This window comes from Pseudopodoces humilis, chromosome 4, assembly GCF_049639895.1.
Source record: "Pseudopodoces humilis isolate 2021_Gansu_Grassland_sample_001 chromosome 4, ASM4963989v1, whole genome shotgun sequence".
Taxonomy (NCBI): domain Eukaryota; kingdom Metazoa; phylum Chordata; class Aves; order Passeriformes; family Paridae; genus Pseudopodoces; species Pseudopodoces humilis.
The window spans coordinates 14,719,372-14,742,206 of record NC_142203.1 but is presented as its reverse complement, the minus strand read 5'-3'; the positions used below and the strand labels follow the sequence as shown (position 1 = coordinate 14,742,206).

General features: G+C 36.3%; 1 protein-coding gene across 1 annotated transcript in view; it reads right to left on the bottom strand.

The window, feature by feature from the left end:
- ADGRV1 (adhesion G protein-coupled receptor V1) overlaps positions 1-22,835 on the bottom strand; it is a 254,889-nt gene that overhangs the window by 166,036 nt on the left and 66,018 nt on the right. The window contains exons 47-69 of the mRNA XM_088054108.1: positions 22,645-22,788; positions 21,649-21,756; positions 20,887-21,139; positions 20,099-20,218; positions 19,699-19,921; positions 19,028-19,232; positions 17,959-18,105; positions 15,408-15,663; positions 12,594-12,802; positions 11,849-12,022; positions 11,239-11,421; positions 10,332-10,511; positions 9,522-9,686; positions 7,982-8,099; positions 7,575-7,698; positions 6,291-6,429; positions 5,969-6,154; positions 5,472-5,704; positions 4,816-4,964; positions 4,522-4,723; positions 3,857-4,073; positions 2,495-2,734; positions 619-768 (exon numbers count right to left, since the gene is read on the bottom strand). Of these exons, the coding sequence (XP_087910234.1) occupies positions 619-768; positions 2,495-2,734; positions 3,857-4,073; positions 4,522-4,723; positions 4,816-4,964; positions 5,472-5,704; positions 5,969-6,154; positions 6,291-6,429; positions 7,575-7,698; positions 7,982-8,099; positions 9,522-9,686; positions 10,332-10,511; positions 11,239-11,421; positions 11,849-12,022; positions 12,594-12,802; positions 15,408-15,663; positions 17,959-18,105; positions 19,028-19,232; positions 19,699-19,921; positions 20,099-20,218; positions 20,887-21,139; positions 21,649-21,756; positions 22,645-22,788 (4,125 nt within the window). The remainder of the gene's footprint in view (positions 1-618; positions 769-2,494; positions 2,735-3,856; positions 4,074-4,521; positions 4,724-4,815; positions 4,965-5,471; positions 5,705-5,968; positions 6,155-6,290; positions 6,430-7,574; positions 7,699-7,981; positions 8,100-9,521; positions 9,687-10,331; positions 10,512-11,238; positions 11,422-11,848; positions 12,023-12,593; positions 12,803-15,407; positions 15,664-17,958; positions 18,106-19,027; positions 19,233-19,698; positions 19,922-20,098; positions 20,219-20,886; positions 21,140-21,648; positions 21,757-22,644; positions 22,789-22,835) is intronic.

Sequence of the window (22,835 nt, the reverse complement as noted above, 5' to 3'; positions counted from 1 at the left end):
AAAATATTTTCTTTGTCTAGTTTCAGAAGATTTATGTAAAACTATGTGGAATTTATGAACATTTTTCAAAAATTTATATTTTCACACCGAAACACCCTGGATGTTTTTTTTCTGTTTCTAATATTCCTCACATAAGAAAGGAATAGAGAACTCTCATTAAACACAGCAGATGTCTCTATTAATTGATCAATTTATTTTAAATTAAATGAGTTCCTGTTAAAGCACTGATTTCTAAACAAGGTAAAAAACAATATGCGTGATGGTTCAGAAAAGCCTGGTTCTGTCTAAAAAAGTAAAGTGCAATGATATCAAAGACAACTCACTATGAAAGTATTGTCTCTTCTGTTCTCCCATCAAAAGCAAACAGGAAGAAAGAAACTGAGAGCAGTAAAGCAGTATTTTTTTTCTTTTATTTCCTCTGGACCAAGAAAGACTGAATTTTACTCACCACACCACAAGTACTAGGGCTAAGCCTTTCCTAAATTCAGTCTAAAAGGCAATATGTAAAAAACCTAATCTGAGAAATAAGCAATTGAAAGGCACAGAATGAGATACTTTTCCATACATTGACACTGAGGATGATTTCAGATAATATTATTAGGAAACGAGTGAGAATACCGTTATGTTCCCCCGAATGCCTTGAATTCGTTTGACAAACAGTGTAATACTTTGTGGCCCTTCTTCTTCTGAGGGCTCTGAATAGTTACTCTCAATTAATGATTCGGGAGCAAATTGTACAATTCCATTGGGATCACCAAACTTCTCTATCTGTAAAAAGGTAAACAAATATTAAAAAACTAGAAATGTAGTGTGAGTTGTATTTTTGTTTGAACCACTGAGATTTTCACTGCTAGATGCTACAGGGGCACTTATTTGTTAGTTTTAAAAACAGCAGAGGAAGTTTAAAATGTCCCTTTTTCAGTTTCCAGTTCCCCTGTCCAAGAAGGAAAAGAACAGTTTTATTACAAATGCTGCATCTGAATATTTTGATTTTTATGCAGGAAATGCTCAGGCACCGTGAGCTAGTATACAGAATCTCTTCTAAAACTATCAGTTTGCAAACTCAGCACTATGGGAAAGAGAGCTCATCCACATCCATCTGCGTGAACCATTCACTACATGAAGAATTTGAGGTAACATGTCGCCGTTGGACACAAAATGGAAGTGTGAATTCAATCACAGCAGCCAGAGCGAGATGATCAGAAAACTTTATTATCTGAACTTTTCAGCTTTTTATAGGGTGTTACGATACAGGTTTAACATGATTGGTAAAGGGAACACCACCTCTCTGTCCCACTGGTGGGACAAGAGAAAAACACACTAATCACAGCTGTACAGAACTGTTTTGAAAAAACGAAATTATTCACAAAAACAGTCCTTGAGTGAGAGATGCCCTCAAGAGACTTTCCCTTGGGAACAGATCAGCCCCACTGACAGGCTGGAACTCTCTCAGACTCAGAAAAATCAGGTCCACAATAACCTGACTTCCTGAGGGGGACTGTGAAAATAAGAGCTAATTCCAACAACACCTTATAGACCCCATAATAAAATAAAAATACAATTTCTAGGAGAGATTTTTTTTGAGGGTTTCTTATAGCAGCTTTATAAATATGTCTTTAGTTACTGTATCCCTACAGCACTGATTTGTCTTTGATAACTCTCAAAAATATCTGCATTTCTCTTGCACTGTGAGAAGTCAGATTTTCTCCCTTCCTCTGCAGAAGATGTTAAGAGTGACAATATCCTACTTGCAACTGCTGAGGGGTCAGAGCCTGGTGCTGTGTGGGCACATCCAGATCTCTATTATCTACCACACACACATGATAGTTGGTGCAGGCCAAGAAGCCTGGAGAGTTTGTCCATCACTGTTTTTGCTGTCTCAGGCTTTGTGGAGGAGTGTGTATGTGGATGATTTGTCCATCATCATTTTTAGTTTGCTCAGGGGAAAAAAGACATTTTGTCTTTGTATCAGTGGAGCTTTGGTGGTGAGTACCTTTTTGTGTGTAAATCACCCTTCATACTGTCTACCTTTATCATTAATATTGTTGCTGTTACTGTTTGTTTCTCATCTCATTGATGTTTTCAAGTAATTTTTTCTTGACTCAGAAATCCTGCTTTTTGTCTCCCTCTCACAAGAGGAGAAGCAGTTGGGGAAGGGAAGCAGTTGAGTGGGGCTTAATTTCCAGGTGGGTTTAAACCACAACAGATGACAAACGTATTGACATATAGAAATGTGAATTCAATCCATGCTCTCTCCAAAGAGAACTCCAGAAAACTGCAAATAAGAGAGTCAGCTCAGCACTTTTATACCAATTTTTACTGACAGATTTTACGCCCTTTCTCTTTCAGAACTGAACATAATATACCAAAACACTAAGAAGGTCAAAAAGGCCAAATGACTTAGTAATCATTGTAATTAATTCTTAAAATCTTTGCAGGACAAAAACCAATATCAACAGAAATCTCTGAAGAAAGAGAAGCAATAGTAACTTACTATTAATGTAATGCTGTTTGCCTTAGGATCTATTTCTGTTTCACCTTTCACAAGACTCAGTCGAATAATGAAGATTTCCTGAACTTCAACATCTTCATGAGGATAGATTTGTAGATTAATTGTTCTTAGACCTCCTTCTCCTTCTTCAAAATAGAATGATCCATTCACAGGGTCACCAATGTCACTATTCAGAGGAGATAAAATCTCTTCTGAATTGGGTCCCAAAATGTCCCAGTTAATCTGTGGAAGAGGTAAGTTTCAGATTTAGAGGGGTGATATAACAGCATCCCAAGGGGAGAAGAGACAGAGTACCTGAAGTGCTTAGCTATGTTTAAATATTTGCTGTTAATACAGGATATAACACAGTCATAATTAATTCTACGGGGCAAAATCTAGAAGCCTTTGAAAAAGTAAACTTGACAATTTATAAATGGGAATTTTTAAGTGTTAGTCACCATACCAGTTTATTAAATTCTAGATGTCAGTAATGGAAAAGAAACTAAGATTTATTTAGTACATAGCAAGAATCACACAGGCCAGTGTCTATTTCTCTTCTCTTTCATCACTTGTTTAGCAACACTTCCCACATAAGTACTCATGATAAAAACCATTTCTCTTTGAAGCGAGACGTCAAGTCTAAAAATGACAAATATTTTTTATTGTAAAAATTTTTAATCCTTCAGATTATGAAAAAAATTATGAAGCCTTCATATTTCTTCAGCCTAATTAAAAGCTATAGCATTTCCAGCAATTCCCACAAATTAGACTGCTTTTAAGGAGGTCATATTCAGGACTTGACAATTATTATTTTGGTAACTTAAGTGTTTTCCACTTTTCTCCAACATCTTCTAGAAAAAGTCAAAGACTGAGGAAATTTTTGTATGTAGAGGAGTTCATGGCTTTTTATGCAAATTTTCCACTTATTTGACAAGACTGTGAAAGGCCCACATATACCTTCACTTTAAAAGTGAAGACTGTATAGAGTTAAAAATTTATTAGAGTCAAAAATTATTACTGTATAGAGTAAAAATATACTATAGAAAACCCATAGTAAGCAATTTCCTGAATTAAATGAAACTAGTAGTAATACATGAAGTTAACTATAATTTTGGTGGGATTAGGAGATAGTTCAAAATTATGTAGACAATACCATAATAAAAGAAGGCAAGCAGGAAGAGAAAGAGGATTTTAAAAGGATATCAACATTTTCTGTTATACTGAAGCTGTATGCAATTAATATTTAATAAAAAACTGTAATTATCCTATTAAAAATCAGTCATTAAGAGAGCTCTTAAAGCAAAATGCAGGAGCTTTTTGATGTAGTCACTGGAAAACTTTCAATCTCTGACAGGCAAGACCCACCTGTGCCTCCACCAGTCGCCCAGTCCTTTCCAGCACCAGTGACACTGTTGTGGTTGCATCAGGGTTGGGGAGAATAATTTGGCTTTGGTTGAGAAATCGGACCATGCCCTGGGGAGAGTCACTTTTTGCAATGGTGACCTGGCTTACCAGGTGGAGCCCCAGCACTGCTCCACCAGTGGCTCCTGTCAGTTGGATTTCAAATTGCTCTGCAAATTCACTGCACAGAAAAAGAAAAAGACATTCTGAGATATCTGAGAGAAAAAAGAAAATATTAAAACTGTACTTAGTAATTCAATCATGCATCCAACCTAATCTGTTTAAAGGAGTAAAGAAATCATCTCCATAGGTGCAATGTAGAAGATTCTTTCTATTTGAACAGAAAGGTGATATCTGAAATAAAAATATTTCAGATATCACCATTCTGGAATTCTATCATTATTCTATTTTATACTAGTGTTAAGTTAAACAAAAACATGGAAAAATATTTTATTCTTCATAGTAGTAGAGCTGACACCAACATTTCTTATAATGTAATTCTTTAGCTCTGCAGAAATTTGTTCTTCAACTCCAGCTCTATATACACGTATGTGTAGATTTTTTAGTGCATGCTAAAAAAGACTTTATCAGAAGTAAATTGGTGAATAAATATCTGAAAATTTAATTACCTTTCTTCATCATTTATAATAGAGATATAAATAAAAGACTGGTTCTGTCCATGATAAAAAAATACAGTATTATTATGAATGACATAGTCAACACCATCAGGAAGTGCAGAAATACTTCGAGATAGAAAATCAGCTGTGACATTGCCGTAAGTTCCATGCTTTCTCAAAACAGGAATCATGATTAATCCAACATCCTCTTCCACTATAAAAATAATTGAGAAAAGTTATGTTATTTCAAAATTCATGCTGTAGCCTTATCTTCTAAACTATAGTGAGAACTTAAGGTAAACTTACCCTGTAGAAGGACATACTGTGGATCAAATTCTATGACACCTTCAGCATTGTCATTTTTTGCAATAGTGACCCATACTGTGGAGATATTTCCTATTATTGGTGGTTGATCCACTTGTAGACCATTCTCTCTTACAGTAAAATCAAATCCCCTTGCAAGAACATAAAAAACCAAACAAACATAAAAATACATTTTAAACTACTTGTGAAAGTATAAAGATGTGTGTGTGACAATTTGTCTGTTACAAATAACTTTATTTTCTGACAGTTACTACTGAAGACTTTTTTGTCACATTTTTTCATATTATTACGTTTTGCAAGAAAAGTAGTTTATTCCTAGAAATGTGTATCTTTCAATTGTTCTTTCTCAGTTCATCTTTTTATTGAATTTCTTGCAACTTGACAATTTCTATCTAATGTATGCATTTTAAGCGTTAATAAATCTTAACCAGCAACATCTTTATGTTAAAATAATTTGGTTTACCATACATTCATTTTCTATTATGAATACAATTATAGCTGTGTTAAAATTTTTTTACAATAAAACAGAATAAATGCCTAGCAGTGACTTTATTCAGGTAGATCAGAATCCAAATATAGTTTGTTTCTTTAATATGCTTTTCTGCTTGTAACAAATCAACTGGGAATTTTAACTTTACCTTCCTTCGAGTTCCACTTCAGTAATCATCAATGAAAAGTTTTCAGGGCCTTCAGGAAAGTCATCATCATGAATTTCAATCAAAATAATTTTACTTTCCTCCCCTGGTTCAAAAACCATTTCCCTTACTGTGGGACTAAAATCTATTCCTTCCTCTGCAGTCCCATTTATTATCTGAAAGCAAAGACGCACTCTGCCATAGGATCCCCTGGAACGCACAACAGTGATGTTAACCTGAGGAAAAGAGAACATTTTCTTTTAAAAATGGCTTTGTTTTCTGTTACAGTTGCCTTCAGGAGATGCTTTAAAGGCACCTTTTCAATGGTTCTGTTGGCTAACAACAATATGATTTATCAAGTACAGAGTACACATTATTTAGCAAATAGGCTCAGTCATTTTAGAGACTGATTTATTTTCTTTCTAAAGCTGAACATAATTCTAGCAACCATGTTGATATCTATCAGTAATTTTACATAAGAAAGAATTTTAATCCAATACCCATTTTTCGTCTTCTGTTGTTTGCAATAGTTCATGGGAAAATGTAAACTCTCCATATGGATAATCACTGGCGGCCATGGTAATATTTGCTGTGCTGCTAGATTCATTTATGAGTCCTCCACCACTGACTCTGGTTAGCTGAAACTGGTAGTAATGTTTCTCCTCAGGACAGTCGTCATCTACAGCCTACAGAAAAGAACCAACAGCTAAAAGGCTTTAAACCATTCCCTGGGAAGGAGATTTAACTAATTTCTAGCCAAGATCCTAAGAAAATAAAAGAAAGCTACTTGAAATAGCTACTGGTATCAGATCTCTCATATACCTGTATTAGAATAACTGCTGCAGACTGCCTATCTCGCATGGTCAAGGTCCCCGATACCTCAATAAATTCTGTCTGATGAGGAGGTGTTATATTCCAATATATTATGATCTCCCCAAAAATCCCTGGGCCACGTACCAGGCTGCAGGTAAGGACACAAACACAGATTTTATTTTTACCTTTAGTATTTAATATCTAATACAGAGATAGAATATCGTACTGTTGTGCATGGAGGAAATGTTATCAACACTATGAAAGCTTGAGTTTTAATGTACTTAATCACTATTAAGAACACGATAATTCCCTTTTCAGGCATTTTCAGAACAACTCTGAAGTTCTCCTTTGTTTCTCTGTGATGGGAGACACCTCAAGCTGTATTTTTATCAGGAGGTCTTTCAAGTTTCTTTCCATGTGCAGCCCAAAGCTGGGATCTGAAAACTGATTTCTCTTCTGTTTCCAGAAGAGATTCCAGAAAACTGATATCTTTCTTTTTTTCCAGATATAGAAGTAAAATAGAAGGGAAATTGGATGTCAGGGTAATGGCAGGAGCAATTTGATCTATAAGGCAGATGTACGATGCCAGAATACCTTGTGATTTTCTGAGATATGTAGTGTCTCCTACTTGTCTAAAACCCTACTAATAACATAATGCTTGGTGAAATAAGTCACAGTACAGATTTGTCTGCACATAGCATGACCTTGAACTGCTTCTTGCACAAAGCATCATTCTGTCTTTTGGGCTTCTTGGGCCAGCAGCACAAACTGTTCTGTTGCTTTTTATTTCCTGGAAGTGTCATAATGGCTTTTCCAATGCTCTTAGAAGATTCTTCTCTCATTCAAACTCTTCATTCTCTTTTCAGTTGTCTGAATGAAACAATTTCATCTTGTTTCCACCAAAAACCCCATTCCCCATATTGTTCATGCTAGAACACAGCAATTTGCTGAAATACTATTCAGGCACAAATCCTGAATCAAATTCTAGAAAGCACAAAGCACCTTCAAATGTCACATTTCCTTACCCCTTCCTTTGATTAAGATCCTTTTTCCTTTGGTGCGTTGACATTGTAAATAACTTGAAGACAGAGGAATATTTGGATATCCCCATTAATACTGAAAGGACATACATATGCCTTTCCTTAAAACCGATCACCTAGTTTTTAAAATAGTTCTGATTATAGAAATTATGATAAAATGAAGTTCTTAATTAATTCTTGCCAAATGTGGAGTCTCACAGGTTTTGAATCTGGGCTGTTGTTCTTTCATTGAAAAAATGAGAGATGTACCCACCTAATAAGAGCAGTTCCATTATAATTTCCAGAAGGTTCTCCAATCAAAATGTGCTGGGATGAATGGGCTATCCCAACCACCCCAGAAGCTCCTTCATCTCCCAAAATAATGATGGTTGCAACACCTATGAAGAGAACAATGCTTCTCCTGGTAAGTGAAAACTAAACAATGAGCTACCCTTGGAAAGTTTCATGACATGAGTGGTTAAGCATCAGCTTCATAGAGGGCCTGTGGAACTCTCTCTGATTTCTTCTTAAGGGACTAGGGAAAAAGACTGACATTCAAAACTGCAACCAACTAGCACCACACAAAATACTTAAGCACTGCAGACTAAAACAATATGAACAGACTTAGAATATTCTCATATAGAATATCTAAAACTAGAAGATACTGAATTAACTCTTTACCATTTACAGGGGATATCTCTGCATCACCAGTAGAGACTAGCTGAATGGTAAATGTTTCATTCCCCTCCAGCAGACCATCTTGTATTGCATGTAAAATAATCAGCTTCTGGGACTCAGTCTGCATCATGTAAAGACCAGAAAGACATGGATATACATTAAATGAAATTCAACAAAATACAGTATTAAAACCAATTTTAAAAAATATGTCAAGTGTTAGGAATGCCTGACATATTCTGTAGTATTTTTTAAATATCAGATATCTGATCTGGTTGAAATTTCTTCCCACAGATTAAAAAGCAGTAAAATTGTCTCTCAAACATTCTGTGCCACCCTAAAAATACCCTTGCTATTTTCATCTAAATAAAGATTGAAATTCCTTTGAAATTGTATTCACATAGATGTTTTCAACTTAGAGGAAACTTTTTATACAGAAACTGTATATTCAACAGTATGCACATATTCTAAGAATTAACACATTATTAAGATTAGATATATTAGTAGAATTTTTCCACCTAATCCATATCTCTGTCAGTGTGAAGTGACACGTGTATACACATGGTAAAAAGTAGTATACACATGTATGCACACACACACACATACATATACTAAACATGCATATTATATATTATGTACAGTATATATAATATATACTATACGTGTATTTATACACATATATATGTGCATATATATGTGTGTGTGTGTGTATACTGTACACACACTAGTATGCACATGGCATAAATTTAGTATAGCTTGCATACAGAGTTGTATGCTTATATGTAAGCATATATAAAAGTTCAAGACAAAATGTTAAAGCCTACCAGTAGAGAAAGGATAGCAAAACTTTGCCAAATACTGATGGTTTTACCAGAAAAAAAAATTGTTTTCCAGCTGACTCAAAGTGAAACAATCAATATGTCTATTTATTTAATGAAAAACAAGCTTGTACCAAGACAAAATAGATTATGCTCTGTTAAAATACTTTTCTTCATCAAGTATTTTGAGACTGTAAAATATCAATATTAACATAGTATCAGTGTCCAATATTTTGATTCTGACTTCGGAGTTTTAACCTGCCATGAAATACAAATTAAATAACACTGTTTAGTTTGGAAGTTATTATGGTGCCTTTTGGTTTTTTTTTCAATCTGTAGATTTTGAGCAATCAGTTTTCTTCCTCACCCTTTCAATATAAATTTTAAGATGCCTGATATTGTAGTGGAATAAGTGTTTATGTAGTCATTATTTACATTCATTAGATTTCAATTCCTTTTTCTAAATTGCAAAAAGAGTGGAGATTTGAAGAGCTACCTTCCTGATAATTACATTATGCTGCATTAAAAGAGCATGTCAGCTTTCCTTTACAGCTTGAAAGAAGCCTGAATACTGCTAATCCCACCAGTTCAAACAGACCTTTGTCTAGTGTATAATACTTAGTAAATCCCTACTTCTAAAAACATGTAACTACCATACAAACACACACAAATAGAAGAAAGTATTTATAAATCTAATAGTAAATAAGTTATTGTAATGTCTGAAATACCTCACTGAAATGAAGGGTACCATTTAGAGGGCTCAGATCGTATCTGGCTGCTTCCTCAAGAATCCATAACACTGTAACTTCTCCTTTTCCTCCCTGACTTCGGCTTACATTCAGCAAAACATCTGCAGCAGAGTCACCAGGTGTCTGAGGTTCCTTCACAGTTACCTGATGGAGAAAGAGAGGGAAGATGTGAGAAAGATGTATTAAAAAAGTCAAAAGCTGCATTGAGGATGTCAAATGAAATGAGTATGTGTTTTAGATAAACAACAGAAAACATCATCAATGACAATTCTGAACAACGGAAGAGAAAATAACAGGTGTAAGGAGTGAGTTGATTTCTGCTAGCAAGGATTAGTCACTCAAGTGATTTTTGTGATCAAGTGATCAAGTCACTCAAGTATGCTCTCTGATTCAAAACAATTACAATGTGACCAGCAGGCTCAGCATCAGCAAAATGGAGAGCAGAAGCACTGCAAGAACTAATATGAAATATTCTTTATAATTTCTTTATTCATTTTAATTTCAGTAATGCAGATTATTATACAGACCATAAAAATCCTACCTAGGATGTCCTGAATTGTTAGTATAGGGAATTAAATTGATTCAGTCATGCAGAAATCTATGTTTATGCAGCAGCACTTTCACTGTTACTACCATCCTACACTGCTAGATGAAGATAGGCACTAATATCATTTCAATGAAATCAGGTCTCCCACTGCAGTGAAGTCTTATAAAAATCAGCTATATGTTAGTGACATAAACCCACTCTTCAGCTTTAGCAGAAATTAATGCAACTTAGTTAAAACTCACATTATTTTGTTCAAAACTGAATACCCCAACAGGGGAATCATTTGGTGGAATAGCAACAGTTACCAGGGTGTCATTCCCAAGTCTTGCACCACCTGTTACCCTCACCAGGGCAATTTTGAATATCTCAAGGAATTCAACTTCACTGTCATCTATGATTGTAATTTCTATTTCTCCTGTAGCCTGTAGAAATGTTAAAAAGAAAAAAAAAATAAACAAAAAAGCTTCATTTATAGTATTATATGAATTGCTTGAAAAAAATTCAAATAGGCAAATTTTATCTAGTAATAGATAAACAGACATTGTTCACTTGTTCATTTTTCTTTTTATGCTTGTATATTTATAATAAGAAGATATCATTTCAGTAGTGGTTTTTAAGTCAGTCGATTTAAATCTAATTTTTTAAAACCAGAAGACTGCTCTGCTTTGGTGATCAGTAGAAAGTGTATGTTGATAATATTGTCAATATTCAGTCAAAATTCTGCACACTATATATATGCTTCCCTTTGCCAAAGGGAATGCTTATATTCATTTAAAATCAAAGTCCTTTGTGTACACTAAGTCGTCTCAGGTGTAGCATGAAATTTAAAATTATGTGTAGAACAAAGCTAAGAAGGCTTATTCTAAGAATTTATAGTGTAGATGGATTTTGCTACAACTTTTCAGTGTAAAAGGGTTTATTATTAGAAGTTATGCCCTGACTTGCCGAAGTATCAAAGACACACAAGCCTATTTGGTCAATGCTTGTAAATATTCTGGTTTTCCATGTTAAAGAACTGAAGCTAGGAGCATCATTAATGTACATAAGGCCATAAATAATATGATTTCAGTGAAAATTCTGCTAGAGGAAAACACACAAAAAAATATTAAGCTGGTAACCCAGTCAGGTAAACTTTCAGGAAGTGAATACCTGCCCATCTGCAAATGTAAGGTTTCCAAATGATGGTGTGAAGTCTTCAAAGCTGGCAGTTGAATGAATGGCTTCCCAGTACAGAGTTGCTGACCCAAACCTCCCAGCCTGTCGAACAACTGGGAGTTTCAGTACATTCTGTGGTGGTGGTACCTCATAACCAACAACAGCTCCAGTGATATCCTGTACATTGAAAATGAAACTGCAGAGTGTCTCAACGAACTTTTTCTTTTTCTTTGTTTTTTTTTTCAAGCTGACTTGCAGTTAAAAATAAATGAAAAAATACATAAGTACTTAAAATGGTAAATACATAACTACTTAAAATGGTCTGGCCTTAGCATTGACATTGCTCTGAGCAAAAATATTTATTAGATGACTTCCTGAGATCCCTTTTTATGACACTAGTTTCAGCACTGCCAGATTTATAATAAATGTTGTATATTATTTGTGATAAACCTCTTAAGAAAGAATTGTTTGTCTGGTATCTGGCCATTTTACCCAGAACAATTTAGTATCATAAAGCCTATCAAACACTTTCAGAAGCCATCTGAGAAATCAGACTGTCTTGTTCAAATGCCACTTAACATGTTTTTAATTCAGACTTATTTACCTTTGTAACGTTAAAGTTAAATATTCCTCTGGCATCATCATTTTCTTCAATTGTTATTTCAGCTATTTCTAATCCAAGTCTCTTCACACTTGGCTGGCCTCCAGAGGAAAAAGTGATCAGCTGCACATCAGTAATATTGATTATAAATCCCTCCTGTAATTCTGGAATATTGTCCTGAAAAAAAAGGGGGTTTTTTTGTTTTGTTTTTTTTCTTGATCATACATTGCAAGTTTATAATACAGTTGACTACTTGTAGGTTGTTCACTGTTCAAAATTTCTCAGCATTTGGGACTATATAACGAATCCCTTCCTTCATACTCTATAAAAGAGGAAAAAGACTACTTTTGCTGAGATTTTAAAATCAAAGCTGACAAATCTGATTCCAGATCTGCAAGAACAGTGGAAAGCAGTGCTGGCTGTCACCTGTTACTGCTATCTGAAAGAAAGTTAGCTAGATCTCAGAAACCAACCAGTGATTTGAAAATCAGTATCTCCATTCGAAATACATTTAAAGAATATATATATAATATTTTTTTCATTTTTCATTATTATCAGTAAACTTTGAGACTATAATAAAACAAAGAATTTGGCTCATTCCCAGTAGTAGGAAAGTTTTTTTTGAAAGAGGTGGCCGCAAGAGTCCCAGCACAGACATTTCTAGAATGTTAAGTCATACTACTACTATAAAATCAGTACCATTTCCTTAGAAGATATTAAAAGCTAATGAAGTTGTTAGGCTACTCACAGGCAAAATAGTGACTATGACAGAGGTTGTTGTTGCATTCTCTGCCATAATGACTGTTTTCTTTTCCAGTATATAATCCTCATTTTCTGTTGCTCGGTTGGAGGCGGGGAGTTCAAAGTTTGGTGCAGTGCTCAACTGAATGGAAAGATCTCCGACAAATCCTTGCTCTCGAACAATTAGTAGAGTAACAGTAGTTGAATTCTCCTGCCCTACAGTAAGGAGAGGGAAAAAAATTCAAGGTATGATTCTTTTATAGCCATAGAATATGCTGAGTTGGAAGGAATCCATCAGGATCATCAAAGCCAACACCTGGCCCTGCACAGGACACTCCAAGAATCACACCATGGGCCTGAGAGAACTGTTCAAGCACTTCTTGAACTCTGTCAGGCTTGGTGATGTGACAACTTTCCCTGAGGACCCTGTTCTGGTGCTCAGCCATGCACTGGCTAAAAAACATTTTACTGATATCCAGCCTAAATCTGCCTGAACTCAGCTTCATGCAATTTACCCAAGTCCTGTCACTGGGCACCAGAGAGCGCAGCCATCAGTGCCTGCCCCTCCTCTTCCTCCCATGAGGAAGTTGTAACAGCGATGAGGTGTGCCCTCAGTCTCATCCTGTCCAGGCCGAACAGGCCGAGTGACCTCAGCCACTCCTCATACGGCTTCTCCTCAAGGCCTTCACCATCCTCACAGCCCTCCTCTGCATGCTGTCTAATAGCTTAATGTCTTTCTTATACTCTGGCACCCAAAACTGCCCCTCACACTCGAGCTGAGGCTGCCCCAGAGCAGAGCAGGACAATCCCCTCCCTTGCCCAGCTGGAGATGCTGGCCCTGATGCCCCCCAGGACACGCTTGGCCCTCCTGGCTGCCAGGGCACTGCTGCCTCATGTTCAACTTGTCACTGACCAGGACCCCCATGTCCCTTTCCATGGAGCTGCTTTCCAGCACCTCATTCCCCAGACTGTCCATACATGCAGGGTTGCCCCATCCCACGTGCAGAATCTGGCACTTTTCCTTGTTGAACTTCATATGGTTGGGGATTGCTCAGTGCTGTAATTTGTCAAGGTGTCTCTTGTTTGTTGAGGTCTCTCTTCAGGACCTCTCTGCCAACAAGGGAGTCAAGAGCTCTTCCCAGTTCAACGTTGTCAGCGAACTTGGTATTCCTAAGAGTCCTGCATCCAAGTCTCTCGTGAAGATGTTGAAGAGAACTGAAACTAGGATGGAGCCCTATGGAAGCCCTGTTTTAACCCTCGGACTGCTTGATTTTCAGCTCACCTAACTACTGAAGCTGCTTGCTATAGCCCACTTCAATTCTGCTCAGTGACACAACAGGTCTTAGATAATTCCAAGGCTTAAGCAGAGGAGCACACAAAACAGGTGTGAACACACAAAACAATACCTACATCTGGAGGTACTGTGCATTTAAAAACTGGATCTAGAAGAATAATAAGATATGAAATATATACAGTTTCATGTGTGATAGACAAATTATTATTTTGACACTTCTACTTTGATTCAGTTATGTTTCCAAATTTCCATCTCAATAGCTTGCCTGGCCTTTCATGCCTAGGCCACCCCTATTGATTCTGAGACAGAAAGAGGTATTGAGGGTAGTCATTCTGGCTGTAAATGTCAGATTTCCTCAACTTAAATACTGAAAAAGTTAAATAGACTTGTATCAGTCAGGCTCAGCACCCTTTTGGGAAGGCAGATTTGTAATTTTATCCAATAAATTATGAAACACCTAAACTGGCTAAAAGTGGTGCATTTATGACTGGAGAAATAGAAACAGATAAAATGTAAACAGGTTTGTACTTTAAACCAGTTACTGTAACCCAATACTCTTTCACAGATAGCACTTGTGTATAATTCATGAAAAATGCAACACTTAAAGATTGGGGAAAAGAAAACCCAAACTGTAGAACCACTGGAAGCTAGGAACTGTCCTCGAATCCTAACTTCAAAGTATATATGCTTATAATGTGTAAGAAATCAACAGAATCCCTTTACGTTACTTCTAGGTGCTAAAAAATGGGCAACAGCAATTCACCTGAAAATAGAACATGTTAGAATGTTTTGCCTGTGATAATATTCTCTGATGCGAAAAGTAATTTCTGCATATCTAATTTGCTAATATGGAGAGAATATTAAATAGAAAGTTCTAATTGGGTTGTTCAAGTATGAATAGCCCATCAGGTAGCTGCGGGAACAGCCCCAAAGAATGCCAGCTAGCTCCCTAACCCAGGAGAGAGAGAAGAAGCCTGAGCATGATGGCAATTCTCCTCTGGCCAACTGCCTGGGAGATCCTTTTCAACTTGTGCCTGGAAGGAAAACTAAATCAAACATGCAACTGCAAGCAGAAAAATACCACCTTTTTCCTGAAGTGGAATTCACTTCAGCTCTGCTTCCTTCCTTCCCCTAGCCCTCTGAGCAAAAAGCTTTCCTTTTTGAGCCACTTCAAGAGGGAAGTCTTTCTATGTAAATTATTTTAAACAATATAGCAATCCCATTAAACAGGCATCTTCTGCTTTCTATATAAACAGAAGTATTTTATGCATTAGTGATCTGCAACTTCTCAAACAAGAATGGCTGGAAAACAGAGATGTATGCAATGTGAAATATAGCATAGTTATATATTTTAAGGGATATTTATGCTACACTAATACAAAACTGCTGAGACACATATATCTAGAATATATACATATACATACATACATACATACATATATATATATGTAACCGGTGTTATAACTTCAACAATGCTGACTTTGCAAAACCATACATTCTTTCCTAAGAATCAAGAAACAGACTTACCTTCTGGCTCTGTGATTTTAACAAAGAGAGACTCCATATGCCACTCAATCACACCATGTGGCGAGTCACTGGGTAAAATGCTAAGTACAGCTCTTGCCCTTTCAGGATCAATGACAGCTCCTTTTGTGGTATCTTGAACATCCACAGTGGTAACACGGGTGAGTGTGATTTCCACTGTCTCTGAAAGCTCTGCAACACTGTCTGCGAGAATTGTCAGGGTGATTGTGGACAGGGCCTGACCTTCTGAAAATGTAATCTAAAGTTTTAGAGGGAGGGGGAGAAAAAAGTCAAATTTCTTGTCAGCATAGCTAAACCCAGAGTTTTATTCAGTAAACTCTGTCAGTTATAAAATCAATATACATACACACATTCATATCTTATAGAATATGAGGTTGGAAGGGAACACAAGGATTATCTGCCCCAATCTTTCTTGCCAGTACCACAGTCTAAACAAGATGGCCCAGCATCCTGTCCAGCTCAATCTTAGAAGTGTCTGTTCTGGGGAGCCCACAACTTTCCTGGGAGGGTTATTCCAATGGATGACTTTTCTCATGGTGAAAAATTTTCCTCTTATGTCCAATAGGAATCTCCCCAGGAGTAACTTGCATCCATTACCCCCTGTCTTTTCAATGTGACACCTTGTAAAAAGTAAGTCTCCTCCTTTGTAGCTACTTTTTTACATACTGAAACATGGTCTGAACATAAGGTCTCCCCATAATCTTCTCCCCTCAAGATTGAACAGTTCTCTCAGCCTTTTCTCATATGACAGGCTTACCAGTCTGTCCACATTTGTGGCCAGCTCTGGACCCCCACCAGCCTGCCCATATCTATTTTCTATAACTGGGACCAAAACTGACCACAGATTTCCAACTGTAGCCCAAAAAGTGCTCAGTAGAGTGGGCTAATGACTGCTTTATCTCTGCTGGGAGTGGCCTTGTTGATGCAACCCAGAAACATCCTGGTGGATTGTTTCAGTGTTCTCTTATATTGAGCTTGTCGACCAGCAGGATCCCCAGGTCGCTTTCCCCAGTCAGGCTAGATGCCAGTGTGTGCTGCACTCCTGGATTATGTTTTCCACAGCGCAACACTTGTTACTGATAAATCTTCCAGGCTACCCAGGTTTTCCTACTGGGTGGCTCTCCAAAGTCTCCACTTCCTCACTAAGTTTGGTATCATCATCAAATTTCATCAGAGTACACCTGATCTCATCACCCACGTCAGTTATGAAGATATTAAATGCTGTTGGGTCCAATATTGATCCCTGAGAGACCACACTTGTGACAGATTGTCAATTTGAAAAGGACCTATTTACCACCACTCCCTTGGGGGAAGCAATAACATATTAGTTTATTTAGAAGAAGGCTATTTCAAGCTGTATCAAAAACATTGGAAAAATCCAGGTAGACAATGGCTTTTCCTTTTCTTATTACACAGCCTTTATGTCAAGATTTTTCACCTTATTTTCTCCTCAACCTGCTGAGATGGGGGAGAAAGAGAGAACTAGCTGGGGGTTTTTAGACAGCTAAGGTCAACACACCATATATATCCATATCAAAAGAAGGATGAACATATAATACCTATTAAAATCGTTGCTATGTGAAGAAATGGCTACTTAACTTTTTTTTTTCTTCTTCTTCTTCAGGTAAAATGATTGATACACACTTTGTCTATCTATATTCTTTTTTTAAAATTCAAACTCAAATTAAATTCAAAGAGAAGTATTGTAAAATCACTCCAGGACAAAGGGCCCTCCATTTGATTAAGTCTTTTTCAACAAGGAAGATGCATCTATAAACATTTAGGCTACACATAATGTGTAGGACAAACAGAAATTTACACTTAACATTATACTTTTCTGACTCTTCTTGCCTGCATAGGTATGCAGTGTACTTGTGTGGTATGTAGCTGGAATGCTCAAGGAGTACTTTAAAAATTTCAGTATGATTGTTTTGGCAGCCTGGATTTCAAGTAAATTTATTTTTCTCTTTATTTTTTTTGGGCTTTGTTTCTGCTACAGACAGCCACAAGGTGGAGGACTTTGATTTACAGAAATTGGCTCCTGCCAGTCCTAAGCCATATAAGGAGCTTTGACCACAGGAAAAACTGGGTCTCAACATGGCTGGGAATCTCAAAGTCTCAGAAACATAGAAAACTGGAACTTGTCATATTCTGCTGGGCCACTTAAATTCTCCATTGTATTGAGAAAATCAGGACAAAAAGCAAACACTCACAAATTCCCACCTATGGTTTGACACAGTAGCTGAATGTCACAGCAGGAAGGAAGATGGGAATAGGATACTATAGATACACATTTCCAGTGCCTGGACAGCACTGCAATATCAGGTTCTAGAAGTGCTAAAGTGATATCACTGTATTATGTGCCAGCCAGAAGCACAAACCTCTAGAATCACAGGAAAGGACCAGGAAGCAGGGATTAAGAGAAAAGTGGGACAATCTAACATGCACTGTCCTTCTCACTCAGTACACCTTAATCTACTGTCTGAGACAATACAGTCAGTGCTTCCCCAATAGCAGTGATACTATTAAATACCATTCCTGAAGCTGGAAACACATCACTTATGCTCCCATTAGCAATCCACTCTACTGTAACTCGTCCATATGTTCCTATTAAACGTTCAATATTCAGGGTGATCAAGCTGTCCTGTTCCATTTCTTCAATTTGCTTAAATAAAGAACTCTGAAAGATATACAACAGCAGAACCAAAGCATTAATTTCTTAGAAAGAAAAGTTTCTTTAGGGAACAGGGTATTTAAAGAAGGCCAGAGACATTGGGCATGAATAAATTAATCTACTCATCAGCAGCTAAATGCAAGTCTATTGATTAAATTTTATATATCTTAATATTCAACAGGCCCAAATTTCATAAATGTAAGAATTTGATATGTCACACCTCTTCATCCTAGGCAAAAATTCAATGTTTTTTGTTAGGGCTTTTTTTTTTTAGCACAGTATTTTATGTCCTAATCATATGAAGCAGATAACAAACATGTAGACTTTTCAAGACAGACATATATTTACTGCTGTTACTTTACTATTATTCCTCCTCACACAAGTCTAGATCCAATGTTTCCTTTCAGTGATGATTCTTCTTCAGTGTTTTATTAGGCATTTAGTTCATATATCTGCTTACATAACTTATACAATATTTGATGATTTAAGAATCACAACTCCAAATAATACCTTCAGTCTGACATTTTCTCCAGTTTTTATTTTGTTCAGGCAGATGGGCTCATCCTGTGGCATAACTATTTTAGAGGAAAAGAATCTTTACTTAATTCCCTTGATTAACCAATTAGTAGGGACTATGACGATATCATATATGCCATCTGAAAACTAATTTTTAGGTTGCTGCAAAATGAAACTGATAAAATAATGGGCTATTCTAAATGTAAGGGGATTATAAAAACTCCACAATAGGGACAGACTGGATCTGAGTTTCTATTGCCTATATAACCAAGTATCAATGCTAAATCTTCTGTCTCAGGTTACTACAAGACTTTAGAAAAAGAATCCCATCACATGCAATTCTAGTATGTTTGCTTTCTGTTATTCAGAAATTATATATACATATTTTAATCATTTACCTTAAAAGTTTTACCTGAGCAAATGCAATGACTCCATAGGCATTGTCATTAGGAGGAATAATTATGTTAACGAAACTGTGAACACCAATCTCTGCACCTCCTTTAGGGTTTTTCAGCCACACTTTAAAACATTCTTCCTCCTCTGGGATGCTGTCATCCAGGATATTGACTGCTATCACAGCTTCCATGTCCCCAGGCTCAAATATCAATTCACCTGAACTAGCATACAAACAAGCACATCAAGTAATTATAAACTGAGGATATGAATAACAAACTTCAAAAGCACTACTGAAAATTTAAAGAGCATTTTTGATGCTGAAATTGTTGGTGATATTCCTGAGTAAGTCACTGAGTTTAAAGGTTGTGAGACTAGAGTTTGGTTTGGCTTTTTTTCTTAATTACAATAGAACATATAGTAACTGGTATTTCTTTTTAATGTAATGTAATTTAATTTATCTTAAATAAAACCTTTAATCTCAAGTTTAACTGCAAGTCCTTTTATTCCATTCTTTAAAGCAAATTGTGGGAAGTTTGACTTCAGGTTATCCTAAGGCTACCAGTGAAAAATTCTCCCTAGTGTTAATAAACACAACACACAGAGGTATCTATAATGTTCTCCACTGTAATAAAAAGATTATCACAGAAAAAGGAATGAAAGAGCTAGCAGATAAACCAAAAAACCTACCTAGGTATAAAGTCTGACTGGTTGGTGATAGTTGTCAGCTCATAAATCTGGGAGCTGGAGTCTATAGAAAGAGCAATCAAACTCTTGCTGGAGTTCAGAGACCTTGCAGTAGTGGAAGTGATATGATCTGCATAGGGGGCTTCAAGTGTCAGAGAGAACTGGTTCCCTTCTGAGTTCCAGGAATACAGTGTTGTTGTGTCCTTACCAGAGATGAGGATGTGAACTAAATTGAGAAAGGAAGAGAAAAAAAGAAATTCTCAGTGATACACTTAAAAGTTCTTGTAATACCAGAAACGTCCTTGGAAACACAATTGTTAAAGTAGCTCTTCAAATCTGAGAAATAATATGAAAATTGAATGCATACATTTCTTCAATTCCAGTACTATAAATAAGACCTTACCTAAACCTGAAGGAGGCATGAAAACATGGATATTTCTTACAGCAGAGACTGGAAGAGACTGAAAGTGTCTGAAGGTAGACTGTCCTGTCTCCCAGACGTGAATTTCACAATTTCCAGTTTCTACGAAGGAGAAAAATGACAAACCCTACATTATATTGCTACCTGTTAATTAAGTCACACACTGGTGGCCAGTCAAAGGCAGAGACTGGCAGCTTTAATTACTAAGTGGCAGGTGATTGTATCTTCCTATTTACTTGCATAACTTCATAGCATGATATCACATTAGATGATTTATCCCATGTCATCATTTAAGGGCTTTTCTGCACACATTCACATATGAGAACACTAAAAACCCCAGCATACAACAGTCAAGTGCAAAGAAATCCATGGACTGCAATATACACTTCAAAATAGTCATAGGGATGCAGACATAAAGCAATGCTTAAAGTGTCGTACTTGTAATAAAAATGAACTTTGCTGAAGAATGATCTTTGCATATAAGAAAGCTCAGAAAAGCTTAGAAAGGCTGCAATTAGTAGCAAGATGAATGGAGTTATTATTTCCTATTGTTCTTGGGAAAATATTTAATTAGTTTCATAAATATTTGAGAACAAACACAATGCTTTCATTTTCTGAAGGACAAAATACAGATTACTTTGATAAGAAGCTTTTCAGCAAATTGTCACCCTCCAGTAATATTTTAATTTCTATCTAAACTCCAAATGCCTTTGCTACCAAACAAGTCAGCACATACTTAGCAAACTCAGTGTTTGTTTTCTGTTAAATACCTTTTGCAACAATTAAATATATATCAGATCCAAAAGTCCAGGCCTCCATATGTTTTATTTCTTTTACTGGTAACTGATGAAGATTCCTAAACTCATTATTCAGCCACTGGTACAAGAGCACATTCTGGCTGGTATTAGACAAAGAAACTACTAAGTACATAATGCCTCCTCGCGGAAACAAGGCAATGTTCAGAGCTCTGTAAAGTGGAAGTTGATGATGCAGCACAAATATATCTTTATTCCACTGGAAAACCTGTAAAAATATAAAATATATTGCATTATATATTTTATAACAAGCACTAAGAAAAAATAAATTAAGTGATTTCATGAAAAACTGGAAATACTTATAACAAGCTGATTTCCTCATTTCTGTGGTGGATCCTACATTATGGTGGAAGCACACTGATAAGCAGCTATAAGTAACTACCTTACTGCAGGTACCTGTGGCCAGTTCTTCAGATGAACAGGTTTATGGTCAGAAGCTATTTCTATTCCTATAGCTCTTGAATATAATGGATTTCAAAACAGAAATGACAGTAGCAATATAATCAAACCAAGTCAAAATTACATATTAATGCAAGGAGTGTTGTTAACATTTAAACAAGTCTAGAATTTTATGTCTTATAAATCTGTAACAGAAACACAACTAATTTTTCAGGAATATATACTTAGTTTCTATAGTTCTATATTTCCTTCCTATTTCAAACTGAAAACTAACCAAACTACCTACATCAAAGCCATGGAAGGTAAGTATATTCTAACCTGGATGGAACTGAAACTGGTGGTATCACTCACAAAAACCAAATAGTTTTCTTCATCTGCAGCAAAATGTTTGACAAGTGTGGTATCCGTAATAGAGAGGGTCTGTAGCTACAAGGAAAATGTGGCAAAAATGGTATTTGGAAGTCAGTTCAAGTTTATACATACACACACACACATATCTTTTAAAAAACTGTAAAACTGCATATAAAACATATATAAAATAGTGTACAAAAATAGTCATAGATGTAATTTTTAATTTAAAAAATATATGTGGGGTGATTTTACAAAATTAGTATTATACATTTTTCAGAAAATTCTCTATGACTTAATTGCTCCACAATTTCCAAGCATTATATCTCACCCTCAAAATATGACTATAAAAATCATTAGACAACAAGTTGTAATAACTGTCATGGTTTAGGAATGGTATTTCTCAATTTAGTGTTCCCATTGAAACCCTCCAAATGCTGCCTCTTCCTTTCCCTCTGCAGTGGGATGGAGAAGTGGAAGCACAAAAGGTGAAAATCAAAGTCTGAGATAAGGACAACTTACCAAAAACAGCAACACGATGAGAAAATGAACAGTGAAAACAACAATAATAGTGGTAGAGGGTACAAGAGAGGCAAAGATTCACGTGTGAAAATACTCACTACACACAGCCCGTCAATACATGAACCATGCCCACACTACCCCATCATCCAGGAGGGCCCCTTTCCCTCTGTCCCCAGCAAATGACATGATGTGGAATAGAATAACCTCTGGGTTCCAGCCATGTCCCCTCATGGCTACTGCAAAATTAACCCCATTCTGGCCTAAACGAGAACAGTAACTAACATCACTGACTCATGCAGAGTGCTCAGTTGCCAAACTAGCTGAGAACAGAGCTTTTTCACCAAAACATTTGTTTCCCAAAACAAGATATGGCTAGACAGAAGGGCCTCACAAAGTCCTTTCTAACCCTTTTATTTAACGATTTTGTAAGTAACACAGATTTACCTTCAATAGTTTGCGTCCAGGCATGAATGCATACACACTGCTATTGGAAGCTCCACGACTGCTTCCTCCATGAGTAATCACAAGGTAGGGAGAGGCATGGATTTGGAAAGACACGCAGCTTTTAGGATTCCACATAGTGAAATTCTGAGAGAGGAACAAAAATGTAGAATTGAAATGTCAAGGTTTTATTA